The sequence below is a fragment of the Pelobates fuscus genome, chromosome 8, assembly GCF_036172605.1.
Source record: "Pelobates fuscus isolate aPelFus1 chromosome 8, aPelFus1.pri, whole genome shotgun sequence".
Taxonomy (NCBI): domain Eukaryota; kingdom Metazoa; phylum Chordata; class Amphibia; order Anura; family Pelobatidae; genus Pelobates; species Pelobates fuscus.
Genome location: NC_086324.1, coordinates 141,505,570 through 141,532,253, shown reverse-complemented (window position 1 = coordinate 141,532,253; position 26,684 = coordinate 141,505,570). Strand labels below are relative to the sequence as shown.

The following is a 26,684-nucleotide window of genomic DNA, read 5'->3' as shown; positions in this document are numbered from 1 at the left end:
TAAACTGTAAACAATACACAAGATCCAGCGCACTCTCCTATCCACTAAACAGCAACTTCAATGTTGACAGATTTTATTAGTTTGTAAAAGTTTTTTTTTTTTTTTTTTTTTTAAAACACCTAATCTAGGCAAAAAAATGGGGATTTAGTTACATTATATGATCATACATTGCATAAGCCTGCCACATTGTCAATGTAGGTGTTTTTAAAAAATAAAAATAAATAAAAAACTTTTACAAACTAATAAAATCTGTCAACATTGAAGTTGCTGTTTAGTGGATAGGATAGTGCGCTGGATCTTGTGTATTGTTTATTGTATAATATGGCCGCCAGCAGCACCCCATTTAAGCATGTTTAGGTGAGTGCAACCATCCCCCCATGTTTTTTTAAACTGTAGTCATGTATTTGGATAAAATAGGGTACAGGTCGAATCGTTGCGGTGTCCATTAAAGCTGCTTAACTTATCACACTTTTTATGAGCAGGAACACCGTTCCTGCAGGCACTCAGCGCCCCCAAATGCCCCCCTTCCTCCCCCTGTCATTGGGGGGGCAAGAGGTGATGGACCCCAAACCCCCCTCCTCCCCCGGTCGGGCGCCTGTCTTCATCTCAGCCGCGGCGAGGGAGCTGTGTGCTGTCTGCTCCCTCTCGCCGCACGCCGTTTGCTGATGCCGGAGCCGGAATATGATGTCATATTCCGGCTCCCGGCTACAGCAGACAGCCCGCGCGGTGAGAGGGAGCAGACAGCACACAGCTCCCTCGCCGCGGCTGAGATGAAGACAGGCGCCCGACCCACTGGACCCCAGGGACAAGTCCATGCCAGCACTCCAGGTAGGGAGGCTGGGTGGACATTTTTTAATTAAAAAATAATCATTTGTGTGTCTGTGTATGTGTGTGTCTGAATGTGTGTGTATATGTGTGTCTGTGAATGTATGTATGGGTGTCTGTGAATGTATGAGTGTGTGTCAGTGTATGTGTCTGTGAATGTGTGTGTGTGTGTCTATATGAATGTGTGTGTATATGTGTGTCTGTGAATGTATGTATGGGTGTCTGTGAATGTATGAGTGTGTGTCAGTGTATGTGAATGTGTGTGTGTATGTTTGTCTGTGAATGTATGAGTGTGTGTGTCTGAATGTGTGTGTGTCTGAGTATGCGTGTCAGTGTGTGTGTGCACATATATATATATATATATATATATATATATATATATATATATATACACACATTGGAGTGTATATTATTTTTTTTTTGGGGGGGGGGAATCTTGGGAGAGTTCCCACACTTTATTCCCCAGGACTTTATTCCCCCCTGTCGGCTCACACAGAACCGGCACTATCTGAGTGCCGGCTCTGCTCTAAGCCTCCATGGGCCGGCGGGGAGATCAAAGATCTACCTCACTGGCCCACAGCAGCATGGAGGGAGGCAGGAGAGGACCCGGGGAACTCCAGACAGCAGCTCCGCCAGGTTCCTCTCGCAATATCTTAGCATTGCCATGGCAACGCTCAGATCTCGCGAGAGTTAACTCTAGCCCCGCAGGCTAGAGTTAACTCTCCACTGGACCACCAGGGATGGCACATGGCAGCAAGGAACCCCCCTCCTTACATAAGGTACGAAGGGAGGGGGGATATTTACTAATCTGCCCCCACCTCCACAATCCCTCCAAACATACAGAACACACACACATACAGCACCCACACACAAACAGCACCTACAGAAATACAGCACCCTCACACAAACAGCACACACACAGCACCCACACACATACAGTACACATACAGCACCCACACACAGCACGCTCACACACACAGTACACTAACCACACTCTCACAAACACACAACACCCTCACACACAGCACACTAACAGCACCCTCACAAATACACGACACCCACACACATCACACAAACAGCACCATCACACACACATCACACAAACCGCACCCTCACACACACATCACACTAACAGCACCCTCACACATACACACACACAGCAGCACCCTTACACACAGCACACTAACAGCACACACACACACACAGCAGTGTGTGTATATATATATATATATATATATATATATTTACACACATACACATGCGGCGTGTGTTTGTGCTTTAGGGTGCACACCCTAATGCAATAGGCTGCGCACGCCTATGTGGAGTATGCTGACCGATACTCAGTTAGCACCCTGTGATTGCTATGATTGAGTACAAACCTTTTTCCTCTTTGATAATAATTTACACTGACAGGGTTATTTACTAAGCTGAGAACTGTCAGGAAAGTGAGCAAAAGTAGCTAAACCGGAAAGATTCAGAGTCAGCTATGCGTCCAGTTCAGCAATTTTAATTTACTACAATTCACTTTCTGTAAACAGACCTTGTAAAATTACCCAAATACAAAAATGAGAGGGAGATCCAGACTCTAGGCTCTACAGATAAATCCAACAGTAGAAAAGCTGCCACTCATAATAGGCACACCCCAAAAAGCCTATAGACAAAAACTAGAAAATAGAGGAGGGGAGAGTATCAGTCTCCCCTATTGAGGGCGCTAATCACTGTGACAAAAAGAATATAGTGTAAAAAAATTACAAATTTATTAATAACAATTCATATAAAATTCATGATTGTAAAACAGTACAATTACAAGACCAATACTAAAAGCCACAATCACCAACCACTAGCTCACAAGTATAAAGATGTTACCAAAAAACCCTAGGTCGCGACTCTATGGGCTGAATATACTTGCTGCTTATTAGTGTAATCGTGATGGTGAAGTGGGCGGTCTCTGGACTGCAGTAAAAATGAAAAACAGGCTCAACGCGTTTCGTCCCGCGCCTTTCGGGACTTCCTCAGGAGCTGTGGATGCTGCTACTTCTCAGCCGGCTTCTCTTTTAAATCTTCGGAAATCTTCTATCTTCGCGCCAAAAACGCCGTCGCGCATGCGCACAACGACACGGAGTTCCGTTCAGCTACGGGTACCCTCGAGGACCAGTAGCTTTCGGGAAGTCATCGATGCGCATGCGTGGCAGATCTTGATCGCACAAAACTTTATTGGCACTGAGTATTCGGACACAATGTAACATAGCTAAAGTTACAAGTGATCCTAGACTCATCACATGTGTGCCTAATTTGCAACATTATAGGGAACCTAGAGATTACCACAAATTTGACAAATAAAATAGATTTAGCAAATAAAATAGGAGACTAATATCTTAGTCATTAACTAAAAAGACTATTTGGATGTTGGGTGTATATTGCATTTGCAGTAATCTTTACAGCCTAGATGAAATGGTATACATAAATCAATCTAACAAATTGTTAGATGCAATAAGTAAGGTAAAACAATTTTGATTCCGTTAACCCCTTAGTGGTTACACAAACATAATATGGACCAAAGATAAATGTACTTATAAGAGAGGTTATTTCTCGTAGTGTGAATTAATGAAACACTAATCTTAATAACATAATTTAAATAACAAATACATATAACAAATGCATAAATAGAAAATTGAAAATAAACAACAGTGCATAAAAAAATATATATATATGAAAGAAAATAAAAATGTGATTAAATAAAATAAAGTAAAAATAAATATAAAAATAAAAATAAAAATAAAAATAAATATAAAATAATATAAAAAAATAAATAAAAAAATAAATATAAAATTAAATGTAAAAATGTGAAAAAATGTAAACGATCATATTGTTAGTACGGTGTATCACATAAAAGCCAGAATATCTAGGTCTGTGTTCAGACCCAGGGGGGTAGAAGACTTCATTTTATAGATCCACTCTGTTTCTTTTCTGGCCAAAGTTTTAGTAGTATCTCCGCCTCTCCAATGTGGAACGACTAGGTCAATACCTATACAGATGAAATTATTCAAAGAAAAAACAGAACAAACATTACAATGTCGGGGTACACTGTGTTTTTCGCTTCTTTTCTTTATACCATTTACGTGCTCTAAGAGTCTTTCATGCAATTTGCGGATAGTTCGACCTATATATTGCATTCCGCATACACATTCTAGTAAATAAACAACGTTCTTACTACTGCAAGTTATAAAATGTTTTATTACAAAGTTTTCACCTGTAACTGTACTTTTGAAATTTAATGTTGTTCTTTTTTGGAATTTGCAGGTACTGCAATTTCCACACCTATGAAAACCAATAGGTCTCTTACTTAAAAAAGTCTCCTTTTTATTCTCCAACTTAATTTTCGGCAACAGGCTAGGGGCTAGAATAGTTTTTAAACTATCAGTCTTTTTATATACAATTTTTGGCTTCTTCGGTAATGTTTTATGAAGGTACATATCCTGTAATAGAATCGGCCAATGTTTTTTGAGAACTTTATCAATTTTATTTGCTTTATTGTTATACTTGGTAATGAATGCCATATCAAAGACATTTTTCTCTTCTTGGGTACTAGTTTTTAATTTTACTTTTAGGATCTCATCTCTTTTTTTGGAATTCACTTCCTCTTGACTTTTTTCAAGTAGTCTTTTAGGATAATTTCTATCCAAAAATCTTTTATTTAAGACTAGAACTTGATTGTCAAAATCCTGCTGATTAGTACAATTTTTAAATAGTCTAGTTTGTTGACTCTTAGGGATGTTACGTAGCCATGTTGGGTTATGGCAACTAGAAAATTCAATCAGACTATTGCAGTCTGTAGGTTTGAAGTAGGTCTTACTGCAAATTTTATTCTTCTCTATAAAGAAGGTTAGATCCAAAAAATTGATCTGTTTCTCTCCCATTTCTTGGGTAAAATTTAGCCCATAGTCGTTTGCATTAACATAAGACATAAAATTGTGAAACGTACTGATATCGCCCTTCCAAATAATAAAAAAAAAAGGGGACACATTATTTACAGGTCTGTGGTACTGCCATGGGCACCAGGTTTGCCCCAAGCTACGCGAACATCTTCGTAGCAAACTGGGAAGAACGATGCATTTGGAACAACAACCCTTTTGGGGCAAACCTGGTGCTCTGGAGAAGGTACATAGACGATGTTTTTATTATTTGGAAGGGCGATATCAGTACGTTTCACAATTTTATGTCTTATGTTAATGCAAACGACTATGGGCTAAATTTTACCCAAGAAATGGGAGAGAAACAGATCAATTTTTTGGATCTAACCTTCTTTATAGAGAAGAATAAAATTTGCAGTAAGACCTACTTCAAACCTACAGACTGCAATAGTCTGATTGAATTTTCTAGTTGCCATAACCCAACATGGCTACGTAACATCCCTAAGAGTCAACAAACTAGACTATTTAAAAATTGTACTAATCAGCAGGATTTTGACAATCAAGTTCTAGTCTTAAATAAAAGATTTTTGGATAGAAATTATCCTAAAAGACTACTTGAAAAAAGTCAAGAGGAAGTGAATTCCAAAAAAAGAGATGAGATCCTAAAAGTAAAATTAAAAACTAGTACCCAAGAAGAGAAAAATGTCTTTGATATGGCATTCATTACCAAGTATAACAATAAAGCAAATAAAATTGATAAAGTTCTCAAAAAACATTGGCCGATTCTATTACAGGATATGTACCTTCATAAAACATTACCGAAGAAGCCAAAAATTGTATATAAAAAGACTGATAGTTTAAAAACTATTCTAGCCCCTAGCCTGTTGCCGAAAATTAAGTTGGAGAATAAAAAGGAGACTTTTTTAAGTAAGAGACCTATTGGTTTTCATAGGTGTGGAAATTGCAGTACCTGCAAATTCCAAAAAAGAACAACATTAAATTTCAAAAGTACAGTTACAGGTGAAAACTTTGTAATAAAACATTTTATAACTTGCAGTAGTAAGAACGTTGTTTATTTACTAGAATGTGTATGCGGAATGCAATATATAGGTCGAACTATCCGCAAATTGCATGAAAGACTCTTAGAGCACGTAAATGGTATAAAGAAAAGAAGCGAAAAACACAGTGTACCCCGACATTGTAATGTTTGTTCTGTTTTTTCTTTGAATAATTTCATCTGTATAGGTATTGACCTAGTCGTTCCACATTGGAGAGGCGGAGATACTACTAAAACTTTGGCCAGAAAAGAAACAGAGTGGATCTATAAAATGAAGTCTTCTACCCCCCTGGGTCTGAACACAGACCTAGATATTCTGGCTTTTATGTGATACACCGTACTAACAATATGATCGTTTACATTTTTTCACATTTTTACATTTAATTTTATATTTATTTTTTTATTTATTTTTTTATATTATTTTATATTTATTTTTATTTTTATTTTTATTTTTATATTTATTTTTACTTTATTTTATTTAATCACATTTTTATTTTCTTTCATATATATATATTTTTTTATGCACTGTTGTTTATTTTCAATTTTCTATTTATGCATTTGTTATATGTATTTGTTATTTAAATTATGTTATTAAGATTAGTGTTTCATTAATTCACACTACGAGAAATAACCTCTCTTATAAGTACATTTATCTTTGGTCCATATTATGTTTGTGTAACCACTAAGGGGTTAACGGAATCAAAATTGTTTTACCTTACTTATTGCATCTAACAATTTGTTAGATTGATTTATGTATACCATTTCATCTAGGCTGTAAAGATTACTGCAAATGCAATATACACCCAACATCCAAATAGTCTTTTTAGTTAATGACTAAGATATTAGTCTCCTATTTTATTTGCTAAATCTATTTTATTTGTCAAATTTGTGGTAATCTCTAGGTTCCCTATAATGTTGCAAATTAGGCACACATGTGATGAGTCTAGGATCACTTGTAACTTTAGCTATGTTACATTGTGTCCGAATACTCAGTGCCAATAAAGTTTTGTGCGATCAAGATCTGCCACGCATGCGCATCGATGACTTCCCGAAAGCTACTGGTCCTCGAGGGTACCCGTAGCTGAACGGAACTCCGTGTCGTTGTGCGCATGCGCGACGGCGTTTTTGGCGCGAAGATAGAAGATTTCCGAAGATTTAAAAGAGAAGCCGGCTGAGAAGTAGCAGCATCCACAGCTCCTGAGGAAGTCCCGAAAGGCGCGGAACGAAACGCGTTGAGCCTGTTTTTCATTTTTACTGCAGTCCAGAGACCGCCCACTTCACCATCACGATTACACTAATAAGCAGCAAGTATATTCAGCCCATAGAGTCGCGACCTAGGGTTTTTTGGTAACATCTTTATACTTGTGAGCTAGTGGTTGGTGATTGTGGCTTTTAGTATTGGTCTTGTAATTGTACTGTTTTACAATCATGAATTTTATATGAATTGTTATTAATAAATTTGTAATTTTTTTACACTATATTCTTTTTGTCACAGTGATTAGCGCCCTCAATAGGGGAGACTGATACTCTCCCCTCCTCTATTTTCTTGTAAAATTACCCTACCCCCCCTAAAAAAGATTAAAATTATAAAAACAATGGCCACTCAAATGATCACTCCATACTCCAAAAGAACTTTAGCTTGCTGAAAAACATTATATGTGAAGAGTGTGTCCTCTGCTTTCATTTTTTTTTTTTTTTTTTTTTAAGTGCAGATTTCAATACATATAGAAATGATTAGCAGTTAACCCAGTTACACCCCGTGGCTTTCAAGCAGTCAACTGCTTCCGGTTCTTCCTGGTTTGGTTAGGTCAGTGGAGATAAACTCAAGAGGCAGTAATTGCCTAGAGCACCTGCCTTGCAAAGACTTCTCATTGAGCTACATTGGGAAGTCTGTGATTGGACAGCCACAGAAAGTATGGGCTGGGTTAGAAGGGGAGGGCTTGCAAAGGCTGAAGACAAGAGATCTGCAGCTTTTGCAAGCTGTTTTTATATATACACCCAGTGATAAAATGTATAATTGACTGGGTGAAAGTTTTCATTTTGGGTATATCTACTAAACAGTTTTTTTTGTTTTTTTTTACTAAGTTTGAATTTGGGCAGTAGATTGTCCCTACAAAATGCCGGAGAACAGGGGAATGTTCTCAGCTAATTTCTGATTTCTGCAGATTTGGAAATGGGGTTACCATTTGAAGATTTGATCTTTGAGACTTAGTTGTGCATTTTAATGCATTGTTTAAGGCATGTATTGAAAGTAGTGCATAATATGAGTATCTCTTTACACTCCAGGTGTATTAACTCACACACTGAGTGTTATTTTGTTTGCTCATTGTCACTGATAGTTGATAAGGGCCAGATTTACAATTCACTGTTACAATTTATACACGTTTGGCACAGAATCGTGGGCAGGGCCAGATTAATAACTCATTGGACCTGGTTCTGACAATTATGATTGGCAAAAATATAGAAATTTATCGACAGAAAACCCTAAAACAGTGTCATGTATCTGGTGGAGGTGGTGCTGGAGGGAAATTCACAAGATCGAGCGATCAGAAAAATCTCTCGCTTTCACCTTCCAAGTAAATCCTTACCCCCTAACAGCAGTGTCCAGTGAAGCAGGACGTTGGTGGGTAGGATAAAAGGATAGACCTCTGATGCAAATCACATAACCGGCACGGCCCAAAGGGGCGAACATGCCCAAAAAAGGTGGCATGTCTGCCTGAAAAATTGGAAGGCCAGCCTGGCGTGAATGCATTTCAGGCTGCCTGCCATTCATGCAGGCTGGCCAACTATGGGCGTGTTATACAGACAGTGCCCTGAGCTTGGCATAAATGCGTCTAATGATGCGCTTGCTCCACGCTTTCTAAGGACTCTCCCCTAACACTAACTTGTCCACTCCTCTCCTAACCTTCTTACTAACAGGCAGAAGCTCCTGTTACACAGTCTGGGACAGAGAAAATGTGTATGTAGTGAGTGTGGAAGAAAGGGAACATGTCACAGTGTTAGAGAGACTGAAGCAGCAAGCGCATAGTGCACAAAGTCAGCTTTAAATGAACTCATTTCATTGTCAGCCAGTCAACACCAGGTGTGTTCCCCATCCCTCTTAAGTTTCCATACTTAAGCAAGAGCATGTGAAGAGTTTTTTTTAGCACTGGGCCTGTTCCATGGACGTGGGCCTGGAGCTGCAGCTCCATCAGCCCCTTTGTTAATCCGGCCCTGCAGCCATTGACTACTTACTAATGAAACATGACTTAGGCTGTGAAGCTATTGAAGGTATGTGCTGTTTTAACCTATTTGACCATGGCACTATGATCCATAAACATATAAAAGATTTACATGACTTAGTACAGGATATCAAACAGGATACTGGCTTCTTTGGGGATTGGGATTGGACATTTGGGCTAAGAACATGGTTGACTTTACTAATTAAAAACATTTTGTACTTTTTGCTATTAGCTGTATTTGTTATTATGGCCATTTTTCTAACTTTTAGATTTTTTTCATGTCTACTAACCTCTCTATGTAAAAGCGAATCTACTGCTGGTCGTACCTTAACTTACATTCCAGCTCCGACTTCAGAAGGTTTTTACAATGTTACCTCGCCTAACAAATGAAGGAACTCTCCTCAGCTGATTCTGGTGGTCTCTCAGTCCAAGGGAACCGTGGTGAAGAAATAAATGAAAGTCCCACAGGCTTTGGCTAGCAGGCCTGGGAAAAACCTTGGACATTTGGGTGACCCTGGGATCAAAAGAGAGGATTGTGAAATAATTTACTTTGATTCCAAGGTTCAAGCTTATAGGTGTCATATTGGATATCCTATAGTAAAATTGGCTAACTTGGACTCAGGAAATGCTTAAAGCTTAAAACGACACTTAAGACCATATTGTCACATCCTGTTCTGTTCTGCGGGGATATCTGGCCTTGGCTTCTGGTATCCAGTACTCTTTTTACTATTCTTGTTTAGTTTTCTTTGGTTTTTCTGGTTTTCTATTCTATGTCTGGTTTTCTTTAGGCTGGGTTCTCTGGGTTTATTCCTTTATTCCGTTCCTGGAATTCCCAGTCTCCTGGATTCCAATATTTGTTTTTTGTTGCCACACCCATTCCTTTGCCATTTATTCCTTTTTGTTTCAGTCTGTTCCTGCAGGCAGTGGTTTCATTCCTCTCCACCAGTGGCGTACATACCAGGGTCGCAGGGGTCGCGGCTGCGACCGGGCCCGGCCCACCAGGGGGCCCGGCCGCCCCTGCGACCCGGTATGTACGCTCTGGGCCAGCCTCTTCTCCTGGGGGGCCCAGGAGCTGCCCACCTCCGGGCCCCCCGAGGCTGGCCCTGCTTACACCCGGCGGGCAGTCAGGCTGGACGGTGCGCGAGGGAGCACTCTCCTCCTGGGAGGTCTGCATATTTTCACCTAGCTCTTGTGATCCGCAGAAGCTGCATCAGGGCCCTGGTATGTGGCCGCACAAACGCTGGTGCTCAATGCCAGGGGGCATGTGGTTACCCTGCACCAGGCCCTGATAGTCTATTTTTAACTGAGACTCCTATCAACATAATCAGGCACTCAGGGGTCCCGGTCTCCATACCGCCACCCATGGCACATATCTGTCTAGTTCCAGGAGCAGATAGCCTCCACCTTAGCTGTCTCTCCTAAATTAGTCTTAACTTTCTCTTTCTCCGAAATTATTTGTTATATGTACATGACGTTCATCACTATGTCTTATCTGTACTCCTTTCACCCTTTCACTCCCTTCCTACTACTGTCCTTTGAGTATTTGCACGTAAGCACTTACTTTTTAATGTATAAAAACACAACTGACAAAATAAAGGTCAGAGGCTTTATTTTGATTACAAACAGGTGTCTGGTGTCTAATTCACGCTTCTCCAAGTGCCCTTGAAATAATAATTTGGAGCGCATATAGATGAGTCTGTATATCAGTTATATCCTTCTCAGAAGCCTGCATTCTGTGATGTTTTGACATCATATTCTGGCTCCCGGCATCACTCTGAGGCGCGCAAGGGAGCTGAGCAGAGAGCTCACAAATCAGTGCTCCCTCGCCATTGCCACCTGCCCTCCTAGATTTTTAGTTCGCCGCCGCCAGGCTTACAAGGTATTTGCCTGTGCCTTTAGGGGCAGCATTTTTTGCCGCCCCCTGGAAAGTGCCGCTCAAGGCAAAGGCCTTGTTTGTCTTGCGGCAAATATGTCCCTGGTGTATGTGTCTAAATCACTTGCCTGTAGATTATTTTGACTACACCCTGTTCCAAATTATTATGCAAATTATATTTAAGTGTCACAAAGATTAAATATTTTGTTTTTCAGTTTAACTCATGGATGGCATCCAGGCGGGCGGGCGGCACTGGAGAGGGAGCACTGATTGGTGAGCTGTATCTGCTCAGCTCCCTCGCACGCCGCAGCGTGATGCCGGGAGCCGGAATATGACATCATATTCTAGCTCCCGGCATCACTCTGAGGCGCGCAAGGGAGCTGAGCAGACAGCTCACAAATCAGTGCTCCCTCGCCATTGCCACCTGCCCTCCTAGATTTTTAGTTCGCCGCCGCCAGGCTTACAAGGTACTTGCCTGGGCCTTTGGGGGCAGCATTTTTTGCCGCCCCCTGGAAAGTGCCGCTCAAGGCAAATGCCTTGATTGTCTCGCGGCAAATATGTCCCTGGTGTATGTGTCTAAATCACTTGCCTGTAGATTATTTTGACTACACCCTGTTCCAAATTATTATGCAAATTCTATTTAAGTGTCACAAAGATTAAATATTTTGTTTTTCAGTTTAACTCATGGATGGCATTGTGTCTTAGGGCTCTTTTGATCACTGAAAACAATCTCGGGCACCTGTGATAATTAGACTTCCAGGTGAGCCCAATTTAAGGAAAAACTACTAAAGAAGGGTGTTCCACATTATCAGGCAGAGCACCATTTTCATGCAATATGGGGAAGAAAAATGATCTCTCTGCTGCCGAAAAGAGTGAAATAGTTCAATGCCTTGGACAAGGTATGAAAACATTAGATATTTCATGAAAACGGGCACAGATGGGTTTGTGCAGATCAAGGCACATTGAGGAAGATTTCTGCCAGATCCATGCATCGGATCAAGAGAGCTGCTGCTAAAATACCATTACATAGCAAACATATATTTGAAGCTGCTGGTGCCTCTGGAGTCCCACGGACATCAAGGTGTAGAGTCCTCCAGAGTCTTGCAACTGTGCATAAACCTTCTATTCGGCCACAACTAACCAATGCTCACAGGCAGAAACGGCTGCATTGGGCAGAAAAATACATGAAGACTAATTTTCAAACAGTCCTGTTCACTGATGAGTGCCGTGCAACCCTGGATGGTCCAGATGGATGGAATAGTGGATGGTTGGTGGACGGCCACCCTGTTCCAACAAGGCTGTGACATCAGCAAGGCAGTGTTGGAGTCATGTTTTGGGCCGGAATCATGGGAAGAGAGCTGGTCGGCCCCTTAAGGGTCCCCGAAGGTGTAAAGATGACATCTGCAAAGTATGTGGAGTTTCTGACTGACCACTTTCTTGCCTGGTACAGAAGAAAACTATGCTTTCCGTAATAAAATCATCTTCATGCATGACAATGCACCATCTCATGCTGCAAAGAATACCTCTGCATCAATGGCTGCTACTATGTTAAAATGTAACGTGACCTGTTAAAATGTTTAAAAAGTTAAAATGTTGTTATAAGTTTGATTGAAATAGCTTTTGATTTCAGTAAATATGCTGCAAACACAACAAATGACAATTTTCAGTTCTTTACAACCTATAAAGTGTTTTGAAACTTACTGTGCGTAATAATTTGGAACAGCGCATTGTAAGTTTTTTATGTTTAAAAAAAAAACTGTTATCGTTAGGTTTTGCTCTTAATAGTTGATAACATGAGAATTATGCTGACTGTTATTTACATCAATTATTTAGGTAAATGAGAAAAATATAATTTGCATAATAATTTGGAACAGGGTAATAGTAAAAGTGGGGAAATAAAAAAAATAAAAAAATGAGGTGCCCTTGAAAGCCAAGACGTAAGGGTTAGTTATTATTTTTGACAGGTAGCGGCATTTATCAACCGTAAGATTCTGATCAAGCTGATATCACTAATTATTGTCACACAGATCGGGACTTTTCCTCATAATAACAGCACTAGCTATATTTGTTTGTTTACTTAAACCCATGAAACTCTGTAGTTTAGATATCTTTATCATTTGCACTTGTATTATCTTATTTCTTTTCTTTTGACAGTAATTCACTTAAAGTTTGGCTTCACCAAACTAGACATTTAGGTGACAATCCCCCCTTGTTTTGTTTTGTTTTGATTTTCATTTTATTTCTACTTACCTAATAGATAATTACCTTTTCTGACATTGTGCCAGCCATAAGCACTTTTTCAGTTTGTTACTATTTTCCAGCCACATGACTGTATCGAAAAGTAACTATTTCTTCTGACGAGAAGTCCACATAACTGATTTAAAGGACCACTATAGTGCCCGGAAAACAATCTCGTTTTCCTGGCACTATAGTGCCCTGAGGGTGCCTCCACCCTCGGGTCCCACTCCCCCCAGGCTGAATGTAGAGGAAGGGGGTTAAACACTTACCTTTCTCCAGCGCCGGGCTCCCTCGGCACTGGGGACTCTCCTCCTCCTTTTGCCGTCATTGGCTGAATGTGCATGCGTGGCAAGAGCCGCACGCGCATTCAGCCAGTCCATAGGAAAGCATTCTCAATGCTTTCCTATGGACGCTGGCGTCTTCTCACTGTGAAAATCCCAGTGAGAAGCGTGGAAGCGCCTCTAGCGGCTGTCAATGAGACAGCCACTAGAGGCTGGATTAACCCATAGGTAAACATAGCAGTTCCTATGAAACTGCTATGTTTACAGCAGGCAGGGTTAATCCTAGATGGACCTGGCACCCAGACCACTTCATTGAGCTGAAGCGGTCTGGGTGCCTATAGTGGTCCTTTAACTTGCGGCTACTTTTTGGAGAATTAAGGACTTTATATTCTTCTTTTTGCTCACCCCTTAAGGTACTTATCATTGACCCTTTGCAAATATACCTTATCCCCTGTCTATATCCCTTCACCTACCATTATCACCATGTTCTAAGGTTATTTAATCCTTATTTTAACTATACTAATTAAACGTTATATTTTATGTGTTAAGATTTATCAATGAATTTACTTAATCAGGACAGATAATGTTCTCTTGCGCTCTGTATTTAAACTTTCATAAGGGTAAAAGCCTTTATTCTGTCCTCAAGATAGTGATATTTATATACACTAAGTAGCTTCCAATAGCTCACTTTTCTGTAAAGGATCTGTTTTATGGTCCATGTCTACTTTTATATAAAGCAACCATACAATCTTTAAAAGCATTATTGAACTTTGAAAATTTGTTTTACAGCTCCAAAAATTACCTTTTTTAGAAAACAACTGAAACCGTGAAAAAAAACACAGTATGCACTTTTTAATTTACATGCGGTTTCCTCATATGTGTGACTTCAGTCAATTAGGTCAGACATCGCTGTTTGTAGTGAGGGATCCCACTTTTCACATCAGATGAGCATCACAATTCTATGCCAGGAGGGTTGTGCAGCAATGTGGCTCTATCAACAACCCCCTCCCCGACTCTGCCACCCCCCCCCCAAAACCCCCAAAGTATTTCATTAAGATAAATGTTCATGAAATACCCACATGACTGTCTTTGAATTTTGCTGAAATACCAACGCAGTCAAAAGATATCTTTTTCTTGTGCATTTTTTCTGCACTTAACAAAACTTGATGAAAGGCAGAGCTTCCACCATTAGGTTTTGTCAGTTTACTCCCCCCCCCCCCAAAAAAAAAGGCTCTGTCTATGGAGGCTCCATAGACATCATTGTAGTACTCTTGTGCTAGATTGCAACTCTGATGTGGCCTCCTGGCAGATGAAGCACCAGTAGCTAAAGAGGATGCATTGGATGGTCATGGCAGCAGCAATGGACAGCTTCAGGTAAGTACCCCCAGGGACCCCACACCAAGTGGCGATGTCTCTATGATAACAGAGCTGCTTGAAACTGAAAATTGTTAGGAATTTCAGTTGCTAAAATTCAATTTAACTTGCTACTGTCAATTCTTCATAATTTCTGGTTCAGTGAATAAACTCAATTGTGTCCTTGAATGACTTCCAAACTCACTACCTGTGTGGTTTATGCTGGGCAATTACAGACAGCACTATTAATTAAAATCCACATTGATTTTTTTTCTTATTATTCTTGATCAATCATAAATATAACTTTCAAACTTGTACTATATATAAACAGTAAGTTTAGTGTTTTAATAAAATGAAATTGAATATGTGGTTATAGAATACAATGAGATACATCAAGGCCATTGAATTCAGTTTAATTCCACACACATACATACGGTACATCTCTCAGCTTTCCTGCTGTGTGTCTGTAACATATATATTATATATTAAAGGCTCATAAAGTAACTAATGTCTAAATGTTTCCACCTTTACAACTAAAGTTTGTGTGTTTGTGCCAATAGAACAATGCCCTTATATAAGGTTCACTCGTATAACAGTTTAAGAACATTGCCGTTTATTTAAATAATAGTAAAAAAAAAAATACAATAAACATAGTATGTCTTCATTTATATCACAATAAAGGAGTGATTCAAATCAATTACACAATAAATATATAAATTCGATTTATTGAAAAATCTCATAATTACACATCGTGTGATCAGAACAATTCTGATTGGCCAAGGTTCTGCCGGCAAAACCAGTTTAGACCAGACAAAAAATATGTATGGTGTCTGTATATATATATATATTAGTCCATATCTCTATTTGTGCAACATACACTTTGTATATTTTATAGTGATCATAAGGCAATACCTTCACACTGATATATGTATAAGTGTACCTTATTTAGGTTTATTGAGAGTTCCTAGGGATGTCACAATCTTACTATAAACATCCTGTTTTACTAACAAATGCTATAATATAGATACTGACCACAGTGTGTCACAGAGCCTTCACTGTGGGACATATAGTGACATATAGCCAAGATACTTTATATATGCTGCATCCATAGATTTAATGTTATACTGCATTACTCTGATTACATGGGACTTTATTGCTGAACTATATATTCCGCATTATTTAAAGTGACGCAGTATATTTCCATCAATATCATTGATTGAAAAACCCAAAAGAAAAAATCTCTTATATTCCCACTGAATAAAACTGCTACAGGGATAAGCATTTCCTCGGGTGTTACTGTCCTGGAACCAAATCACACACAGTGACTAGCTGAAATGGACTGTGCTTCTTTCCCGAGTCCAACGACTCAAATGTACGACTCATATATATACAGTTGTTTCAAATCAGTGGATACCAGCAGACCTTCTCACACAGTAGACAATCTGAGAATAAAAGTGAATGGTGAGTAAGTAAAGGTTTTCTAAAAAATATTTAAAATGTCAATCTTACCTGTAGATAAAAAAAAAAAAAAATTGTATATAAAAGAATAAAGAACACATCAATGGCATGTCTGTCTGTCCATCCGTCTGTCTGTCTCACTGTCTTGTCTTGATAAGTGTACAGATTAAAAGGCATTCAGGAAAGGCTTAGGTAGCAGCACCCCCAAATAATACATGTGGCATCCTATAATCCCGAGGTCCAAATGTATGCTATGAGTTGAATATGCATAGTTGCTCATTGCTTATTGTCATTCAGTGTACTTTGCCTTTACTGCTATGCCACTTATTTACCCGTATTTGAAACACATCAGAAAGATGTTTATTGAAATACCCTTTTATTCTATACATTAACTAGACATTAGGAATATAGGTTTATTCTACTTTACTGATACCAAGTAATGTTTAATAAGACAGCACACTATAAAACAACACCATATATACTTCTTGAGGCTCATTTGCATTCATATTTTCCCAAAACATTCCCAAAATATTAGAATTTTAAAATAAAAATAGGACATGGCATGAGTTGAATATCATATCTCATAACTCTGGCACGCCAATGGTAGGGGCATAAAGAGAGTGGACAAATAATGTAATCACATCAGTGGCGCTTTACAAAGGGGGTGCACCCTCCCAAAAAGGGGAAGTCTTTTAATCATCTAATGCCAGTCCACCAAGGGCAGGACTTGCAGGGAGTACCACACAGTGTTCTCTGCAGGATCCTTGTGCCCTTAACATAGCACAAGTGCATCATAGGGGACAGATCCAAGAAAAGCGGGACACCAGGGAACTAAGTTATCAAGCTTCAGTAAAATGGAATGGCAATTTAAAGGCACTCCTGGCACCATAACACTAAAGTGGGTTGAAGTGTAATGGGCTATTGTGTGTTGCTTGAATGTGTTCTGAATGTGTTCACTCCTATCTATATTATAATTCCATATACCTCTGCCTATGGTGCTAATTTAAAATAGAAACATTTGTAAAATCAGGAATTTCACACAACAAATGGATATTTGGGAGGCATGGCATATGGACAAGGTTAGATACAAATAACTGTTATCAATGGCTAGTAAAATAAGTGTCCTGCTAGGCAACTGCTTAGTGTGTTTATAGTAGAAGCCAGTTATAAGTGTTAAAGAGTCAACACACCACATGTGGAAAATGGTTGATTGGGCCTGACTTATTTCTCCATTGTTAGAAAACACAAAAATTATTACTCTGGTTGACTTTTACCACTGTAAAATAATAATAAAAAAATAAAATAAAGCATGAGGTCACTATTGAGAAAAAAGTTTAAAAAGTTAAATCTTAAAAGAGAGAAAATGTATGTGATTTATTTTAAAAGGGTCAACTTGCAGTGATTTTAGAACATTTAGAAATTAAGTACACATAGTTCGTGAAAACCAGTTTGAAAGTATTAGTAGACACACTTACAAGGAAGGTTGTACTAATAAGTATGACCGTGTACCAATGCTGACCGCCAAAGCTATGAGAAATATGGCCCAGTTGGGAAGCACAGTGCTTGCCGAGCTCACTAAAATGAAAAAGAAAAAATATATAGTTAAGTAACTTATCTTTGTATTTGTTTTATTTCAATTCAATATGGCAGTCTTTGTAGATAAACTTACCAGTAGTTGAAGAGGTTACAGTTGTACTAGTGGTAGTTTTATTTGTAATACTTTCAGTTCCACTTGTTGGTGCTTGTTGGGTCACAGTGCTTGATGAGGTCAGTGCATTGCTTGTGGTTTGAACACTGGCTTTTGTGCTTGAAGTTGAAATGCTACCTGTACCAGTGGTAGAGGTCATTGTATTATTTGTTCCTGTTGGTTTGCTCAAAGATGTTGTAAATGAAGTTACTGTCTGTCCTGATGAAGCGGTAGTTGCACTAGTGGCAGTGGTTATTGTATTTGATGACACAACACTGACACTAGTCACTGTAGTGGTTAAACTTGTGGCATTTGGAAATCCGGATATGGTATTGGAGGTGGTACTGGAAGATGTTACAGAGTTGGTTGATGAAAGTTGACCGGTGATAGCAGTACTTGAAAGGTTCACAATGTTGCTTGTGGATGTTGATTGGGTATTGGTTGCCGCAGTTACGGTTGTCCCTGTGTTGCTTGATGGTGATTGACTATTACTGGATGTTAGTTGACTACTAGTTCCAGTATTAGAAGATGTCACAGTACTGACTGATGTGTGACTATCTGTAAAAGTAATAAATGGGTTAGGAGTGTTGCCAGTGGATATTGAAGCAGTTAGAGTGTTAATAGTGGATTCTGATTGGCTGTTGGTAGCAGTATTGGACGATGTTCCTGTGTTGACTGATGGTGATTGACTGCTGGTCTCTGTACCAGAAGAGCTTAGAGTGTTAGTAGTGGATTCTGATTGGCTCTTGGTAGCAGTATTGGATGATGTTCCTGTGCTGGCTGTTGATGGTTGACTGCTGATCTCTGTACCAGTACCAGAAGAGGTTAGAGTGTTAGTAGTGAATTCTGATTGGCTGTTGGTAGCAGTATTGGATGATGTTCCTGTGCTGGCTGATGATGGTTGACTGCGTGTCTCTGTACCAGAAGAGGTTAGAGTGTTAGTAATGGATTCTGATTGACTGTTGGTAGCAGTATTGGAAGATGTCCCTGTGTTGGCTGATGGTGATTGACTGCTGGTCTCTGCACCAGGAGAGGTTAGAGTGTTTATGGTGGATTCTGATTGGTGATTAGTAGCAGTATTGGACGATGTCCCTGTGTTGACTGATGGTGATTGACTGCTGGTCTCTATACCAGAAGAGGTTAGAGTGTTCATAGTGGATTCTGATTGGCTCCTGGTAGCAGTATTGGACAATGTCCCTGTGTTGGCTGATGGTGATTGACTGCTGGTCTCTGTACCAGAAGAGCTTAGAATGTTAGTAGTGGATCCTGATTGGCTGTTGGTAGCAGTATTGGATGATGTTCCTGTGCTGGTTGATGATGGTTGACTGCTGGTCTCTGTACCAGAAGAGGTTAGAGTGTTGATGGTGGATTCTGATTGCCGATTAGTAGCAGTATTGGACGATGTCCCTGTGTTGACTGATTGTGATTGACTGCTGGTCTCTGTACCAGAAGAGGTTAGAGTGTTAGTAATTGATTCTGATTGACTGTTGGTAGCAGTATTGGAAGATGTCCCTGTGTTGGTTGATAGTGATTGACTGCTGGTCTCTGTACCAGGAGAGGTTAGAGTGTTAATGGTGGATTCTGATTGGTGATTAGTAGCAGTATTGGACGATGTCCCTGTGTTGGCTGATGGTGATTGACTGCTGGTCTCTGTACCAGAAGAGCTTAGAATGTTAGTAGTGGATCCTGATTGGCTGTTGGTAGCAGTATTGGATGATGTTCCTGTGCTGGTTGATGATGGTTGACTGCTGGTCTCTGTACCAGAAGAGGTTAGAGTGTTGATGGTGGATTCTGAATGGCGATTAGTAGCAGTATTGGACGATGTCCCTGTGTTGACTGATTGTGATTGACTGCTGATCTCTGTACCAGAAGAGGTTAGAGTGTTAGTAATTGATTCTGATTGACTGTTGGTAGCAGTATTGGAAGATGTCCCTGTGTTGGCTGATGTTGATTGAATGCTGGTCTCTGTACCAGGAGAGCTTAGAGTGTTAGTAGTGGATTCTGATTGGCTCTTGGTAGCAGTATTGGATGATGTTCCTGTGCTGGCTGTTGATGGTTGACTGTTGGTCTCTGTACCAGTACCAGAGGAGGTTAGAGTGTTAGTAGTGAATTCTGATTGGCTGTTGGTAGCAGTATTGGATGATGTTCCTGTGCTGGCTGATGATGGTTGACTGCTGGTCTCTGTACCAGTAGAGGTTAGAGTATTAGTAATGGATTCTGATTGACTGTTGGTAGCAGTATTGGAAGATGTCCCTGTGTTGGTTGATGGTGATTGACTGCTGGTCTCTGTACCAGGAGAGGTTAGAGTGTTTATGGTGGATTCTGATTGGTGATTAGTAGCAGTATTGGACGATGTCCCTGTGTTGGCTGATGGTGATGGACTGCTGGTCTCTGTACCAGAAGAGCTTAGAATGTTAGTAGTGGATCTGGATCCTGATTGGCTGTTCGTAGCAGTATTGGATGATGTTCCTGTGCTGGTTGATGATGGTTGACTGCTGGTCTCTGTACCAGAAGAAGTTAGAGTGTTGATGGTGGATTCTGATTGGCGATTAGTAGCAGTATTGGACGATGTCCCTGTGTTGACTGATTGTGATTGACTGCTGGTCTCTGTACCAGAAGAGGTTAGAGTGTTAGTAATTGATTCTGATTGACTGTTGGTAGCAGTATTGGAAGATGTCCCTGTGTTGGCTGATGTTGATTGAATGCTGGTCTCTGTACCAGGAGAGCTTAGAGTGTTAGTAGTCGATTCTGATTGGCTCTTGGTAGCAGTATTGGATGATGTTCCTGTGCTGGCTGTTGATGGTTGACTGTTGGTCTCTGTACCAGTACCAGAAGAGGTTAGAGTGTTAGTAGTGAATTCTGATTTGCTGTTGGTAGCAGTATTGGATGATGTTCCTGTGCTGGCTGTTGATGGTTGACTGCTGGTCTCTGTACCAGTACCAGAAGAGGTTAGAGTGTTAGTAGTGAATTCTGATTGGCTGTTGGTAGCAGTATTGGATGATGTTCCTGTGCTGGCTGATGATGGTTGACTGCTGGTCTCTGTACCAGTAGAGGTTAGAGTGTTAGTAATGGATTCTGATTGACTGTTGGTAGCAGTATTGGAAGATGTCCCTGTGTTGACTGATGGTGATTGACTGCTGGTCTCTGTACCAGAAGAGGTTAGAGTGTTCATAGTGGATTCTGATTGGCTCCTGGTAGCAGTATTGGACGATGTCCCTGTGTTGGCTGATGGTGATTGACTGCTGGTCTCTGTACCAGAAGAGCTTAGAATGTTAGTAGTGGATTCTGATTGGCTGTTGGTAGCAGTATTGGATGATGTTCCTGTGCTGGCTGATGATGGTTGACTGCTGGTCTCTGTACCAGGAGAGGTTAGAGTGTTAATGGTGGATTCTGATTGGTTGTTGGTAGCAGTATTGGATGATGTCCCTGTGTTGGCTGATGGTGATTGACTGCTGGTCTCTGTACCAGAAGAGCTTAGAATGTTAGTAGTGGATTCTGATTGGCTGTTGGTAGCAGTATTGGATGATGTTCCTGTGCTGGCTGATGATGGTTGACTGCTGGTCTCTGTACCAGGAGAGGTTAGAGTGTTAATGGTGGATTCTGATTGGTTGTTAGTAGCAGTATTGGACGATGTCCCTGTGTTGACTGATGGTGATTGACTGCTGGTCTCTGTATCAGAAGAGATTAGAGTGTTTATAGTGGATTCTGATTGGCTCCTGGTAGCAGTACTGGATGATGTCCCTGTGTTAACTGATGGTAATTGACTGCTGGTCTCTCTACCAGTACCAGAAGAGCTTAGAATGTTAGTAGTGGATTCTGATTGGCTGTTAGTAGCAGTATTGAATGATGTCTCTGTGTTCACTGATGATGATTGGCTGTTGGTAGCAGTATTGGAAGATGTCCCTGTGTTGGCTGATGGTGATTGACTGCTGGTCTCTGTACCAGAAGAGCTTAGAGTGTTAATGGTGGATTCTGATTGGTTGTTGGTAGCAGTATTGGATGATGTCCCTGTGTTGGCTGATGGTGATTGACTGCTGGTATCTGACATGGGAGAGCTCAAAGTGTAACTTGCTGAAGGTGATTGACTGCTGCCCCTAGTGTTTGAAGATGTCTCTGTGCTGGACAAAAGAGATTGGCTATTAGTGTCAGTCCCAATAGTTGAAGAGACTGCAATGCTGCTGGTAGCTGTTGATTGGTGACTGACTGTTGTCCCCACATTAGCTGATAATATTGGGCTATCAGTGCTTCCAGTGGATTTGCTGCTACTGGTGGCAGTTGTAAGGCCGCTGCTGGAAGGTGTAGCAGTTGTCATAGTTATGGTAGTCTGACTACTAGTCCCAGTGCTAGGCTGCGTAGCTGTACTTATAGTCGAGCGACTAGGTAAAGTGGTTACAGGGGCAGCTGTTGTTGTAGGACTTAACTCATTTATTAGGTTCTGAATCAATTGAACTAGTTGCTGGATCAAACTATTGAGTATCTCAAGAGCTGATGAATTCTGCGCTTCGACCTTGGAAACTGTGGAAAACAAAAACAACATATTAGATTTTTTAATAACAACATAATAACAAGCCAAATCATAGGACATCTTAATCAAAGGATATAATTAAACCCAAACACACTCTCCCACACGGTCATAGTATTACCAAAAAAATTACTGTAATAAAGATAAGCAACAACATTCTTGAAGAAACCCTTCTATAATGAAGTTCTAAACAAAACTATTAAAGGGAAACTCCAGTGCCAGGAAAACAATCCGTTTTCCTGGCACTGGAGGGTCCCTCTCCCTCCCACCCCCCAATCCCCGGTTACTGAAGGGGTGAAAACCCCTTCAGTGACTTACCTGAGGCAGCGGCAATGTCCCTCGTCACTGTCTCCGCCTCCGCGACGCTCCTCCTCTTCATTGCGTAGGCCGGTGGGCGAGACTGATCTCGCCCACCGGCCGAGGGGACCTAATGTGCATGCGCGGCAATGCCGCGCATGCGCATTACGTCTCCCCATAGGAAAGCATTGAAAAATCATTTCAATGCTTTCCTATGGGGTTTTGAGCGACGCTGGAGGTCCTCACACAGCGTGAGGACGTCCAGCGACGCTCTAGCACAGGTTTCCTGTGCTAGAACCCAGGAAGTTCCCTCTAGTGGCTGTCTAATAGACAGCCACTAGAGGTGGAGTTAACCCTGCAATGTAATTATTGCAGTTTATAAAAAACTGCAATAATTACACTTGACGGGTTAAGAGTAGTGGGAGTTGGCACCCAGACCACTCCAATGGGCAGAAGTGGTCTGGGTGCCTAGAGTGTCCCTTTAAGATCATAAGTAGGGGTTTATATTGAATCCACAGCCAAGTTGTTAGATTTAGGTAAAACCTTTCAGAGAGATTTGTTTTCTACCTTCACTGCTTCACCCTAATAGCAGCACTGTTGAATAAATCCCTTAGTGTGTCAACATTTAAATTATGATTAACATCTCAGGCCAAATACAACAGAGAAAGATTTTTCAAAGCCTATTGACAGGCGCTCAGTGTAGAGATCAGAATACATTTCCTACTTTCTTAGTGAATTTGTTTTCTTACAGCATTGATCTTTTTTTAAATCTTTTCAGTTGATTTATTTTAACACTGATTGCTACCACAATGCTGATAAGGCGAATATCAGTCAATTATCTAGCGATCAACAAGTTAGTCCATGGTAGCTTGATGAAATGCCTCTTGATGCATTGCTAAACGTTGCTATACATGACATGTGCAACCGGCTCTCTATTCTTATTTATTGCTGCTACGCTACAGAGAATCTTTAATGAATGTATCAATGTAAGGGAAACATTTGATATTATTCACAAATAAAGGTTATAGGACAGATTAACTCTATGCCCATTCTGCTTTGGATTTATTCTTAAAGGAACACTATAGTGCCAGGAAAACAAACTTGTTTTCCTGGCACTATAGGGTTATTAGGTCCCCCCCTCCCTCGGAAACCCCCTCCCACTAGGCTGAAGGGGTTAAAACCCCTTCAGCCACTTACCTTAATCCAGCGCTGGGCTCCCTCTGCGCTGGTGACCTCTCCTCTCCCTTCCGACGTCAGCTACGAATACGAATCTGCGGTCAGAGCTGCGCGTGCATTCAAGCGGCCCATAGGAAAGCATTACTCAATGCTTTCCTATGGACGTCCAGTGTGAGTTCAATACGATTTTCGCATTGAGGATCGCGGAAGCGGCCTCTAGTGGCTGTCAGGGAGACAGCCACTAGAGCAGTTTCTCTAGCTGGGTGCCAGCTATGGAGACCTGGCACCCAGATCACTTCAGCTCAATGAAGTGGTCTGGGTGCCTATAGTGGTCCTTTAACAATATATCTCATCTCATGGTACATTTCCACAAATCTGTTGCTGTTTGACAGTAGACCAATAAGTTTACATAAGCATACAGGTCTCTATTAATGGGGGACTTTCAATTCTCTGCAATTTACATAATCGAATAAAACACAGAAAATCCCCTATAACTACTGCTTTATTTATTTATTTGAATTTATATTGAAGATTAATAAAGAAAACATTATTAACCAGCTCAGACAATGCAAAGTCAGGGCACACGTCAAAAATGAAGAGGTGAAATTGAATTTTTTTTTAAATTTCTTGTCTTCTCTGAATGCTCTCTCTATGTGGACTGCCGTGTTAAAAGTACAGAGTTTATAACAATGATTGACAGGGAGCTAAGATGAAGGCACCCAGTCATAGCATAATGATGTCTTTATTTATATATATATTTTTTGTCATTCTATTTTTCACACCTCACAAATACATATTGTTAAACACATAGATAAATAAACACAAAATGAAAACATATGGGAAGGGACAGCTCCCCTTTAAGGTTGCATGCCCAGAAACAAAATGCTTGAACATGTAATTTGTCTAAAGAAGAGATTCTGTCAAAATCTTTGGGAAATTTTAACCCGTTAAGGGCTAATAACATGCCATGGATGTCACTGTAAAATACAATTTGCCAAATACGACACATTAAAAAGAGCTCATAAATGTATTTATTTTCAACGCTGGATATATATGGCTTTACTAGTTTATATAATAGTCATTATCAATAACAGCTGTTTATCCAGATAGAAATTATATCATCATTTTAGAGACAAGAAGGATTTTGTTTTTTTGTTTATAAAGAGATATTGCTTTAATCGGTTACATTTATTGTCTTGTGGGCCAACACCAAAAATGGAATCTGTGAAAAGGGTGAATTATCAGAATTTTTCTCTTTTCAAGCTGTTAGTATCTTCCCGGGCCATCATTTTCGCAATGAATTCCTCTTATAGCTGTAATATCGAGAGACCTGCTGCCCTATTGTGTAACACAGCCCCAGTTATTCATCTTGACGCTCACTAACACATTGACACATGTCGTTAAATCATGTTTTCTTTCAACTGTTGTCAAGGCAACATGAACAAACAGCATGACTGGCAGATTATTAGAACAATGTTCAGTACATACTAACCATATATACCACTATATATATATATATAAGTCATTACAAGACCCCACCCACTAATGTTTCAAAAGAGATTTTTTTAACTATGTGTACTCAAAGGATATGTGATATTTTTCGCATTCTAACTGCAAAGTAAAAGGATTTGCCCTTTCTTTTAAAATTGCCGAAAGGTTTGTTTAATATGAAATGTCCCTTTAGCAACCTATTGCTTAATCTCTCTTTCAGTAAGTATCACAAGTAAGCTATAATTTCAGTAAAGTACCCTCAATATTCACTCTTGAATCAACAACTACAACTAGACTTAACATTCTCATCAGGTACTCCAGGGCTCCTTCAGAAGGAATACATAACCACAAGATGATAAACTGTGTTTTTGTTTAGTTTTTTTTTTATCTTGTTAATAGTCTTATAGATTGTGGTAGGGTTTAAATAGGAGAGAAAGAAGAATTGGGTGGATAACAGTTACATCAATGAAAAAATAACAGATATAATAACATTGCCTGCATAGCAATATGATTTATAAAGACCATTACTCTCTGGCCTCTGTTACAGTATATGTAGTGTATCAATGTTACTATAGAAAGGAACAAGTAAATGAACTAAAACACAACAATATATGTATAGTATATTATCCCCTAGAATGTTACAAATGCTTGTCAGCTAGTCAACCTGTTGTACCTGTTTTACAGAATTTATTGCCACTTTATACATAATAATAATAATAATAATAATAATAATAATAATAATAATATTTACTGAATAATAAAGTATACTACAAGAGCTATTTATACGGTATATGTATTATTTGTTATATAAGTATTCTATGTATTAATATGTGCGTTAATTATAATTTAGTATTCTTGAATTTTAAAAAAAAAGGTTACGAAGAATTTGCCTAGAATTTATTATACGGTCACATTATTCTTTCTACGTACCTGAAAAAAGCATTATTAACCCACAGAGCAACACCTTGCTAGCTGCAAACATTTGATTTGGTTTTGTTTGAATAAATAGTAGAATAGTTCCTAAGTTAATGTTCCTTGGAGCAGAATGACGGTGAATCCTTTTTTGTTAGTTTATATATCAATACTGAGAAGTGAGAGATGGTGTGAGATAGACCTCTGACATCACAGTGATGAAGGCATGTCTGAAGACAAGGGAGGGGCCAGAATGTGAATGGTAAATATAGAAAGAATGTATTGCTAAAGAACAGCAAATCAAAGATAAAACAAACTTGTCTTCCTTCTCTTTTGATTTAATATACATTAATAGTTTTTCTGTTTGAAACATATACACTTA

The 26,684-nt window shown here is 39.7% G+C and overlaps 1 protein-coding gene across 1 annotated transcript; it reads right to left on the bottom strand.

Annotated features, from left to right (window-relative positions):
- Nucleotides 1–14,663: 14,663 nt before the first annotated feature.
- Nucleotides 14,664–26,440, bottom strand: LOC134571312 (serine-rich adhesin for platelets-like). Its single transcript, XM_063429487.1, has 6 exons — nt 26,321–26,440; nt 20,839–22,419; nt 19,359–20,616; nt 17,887–19,253; nt 17,693–17,792; nt 14,664–14,844 (listed from the first exon to the last, which is right to left on the bottom strand). Exons 1-6 carry the CDS (start codon nt 26,370–26,372, stop codon nt 14,664–14,666), a joined length of 4,539 nt encoding a protein of 1,512 aa, XP_063285557.1. The 5' UTR covers nt 26,373–26,440.
- Nucleotides 26,441–26,684: the final 244 nt, after the last annotated feature.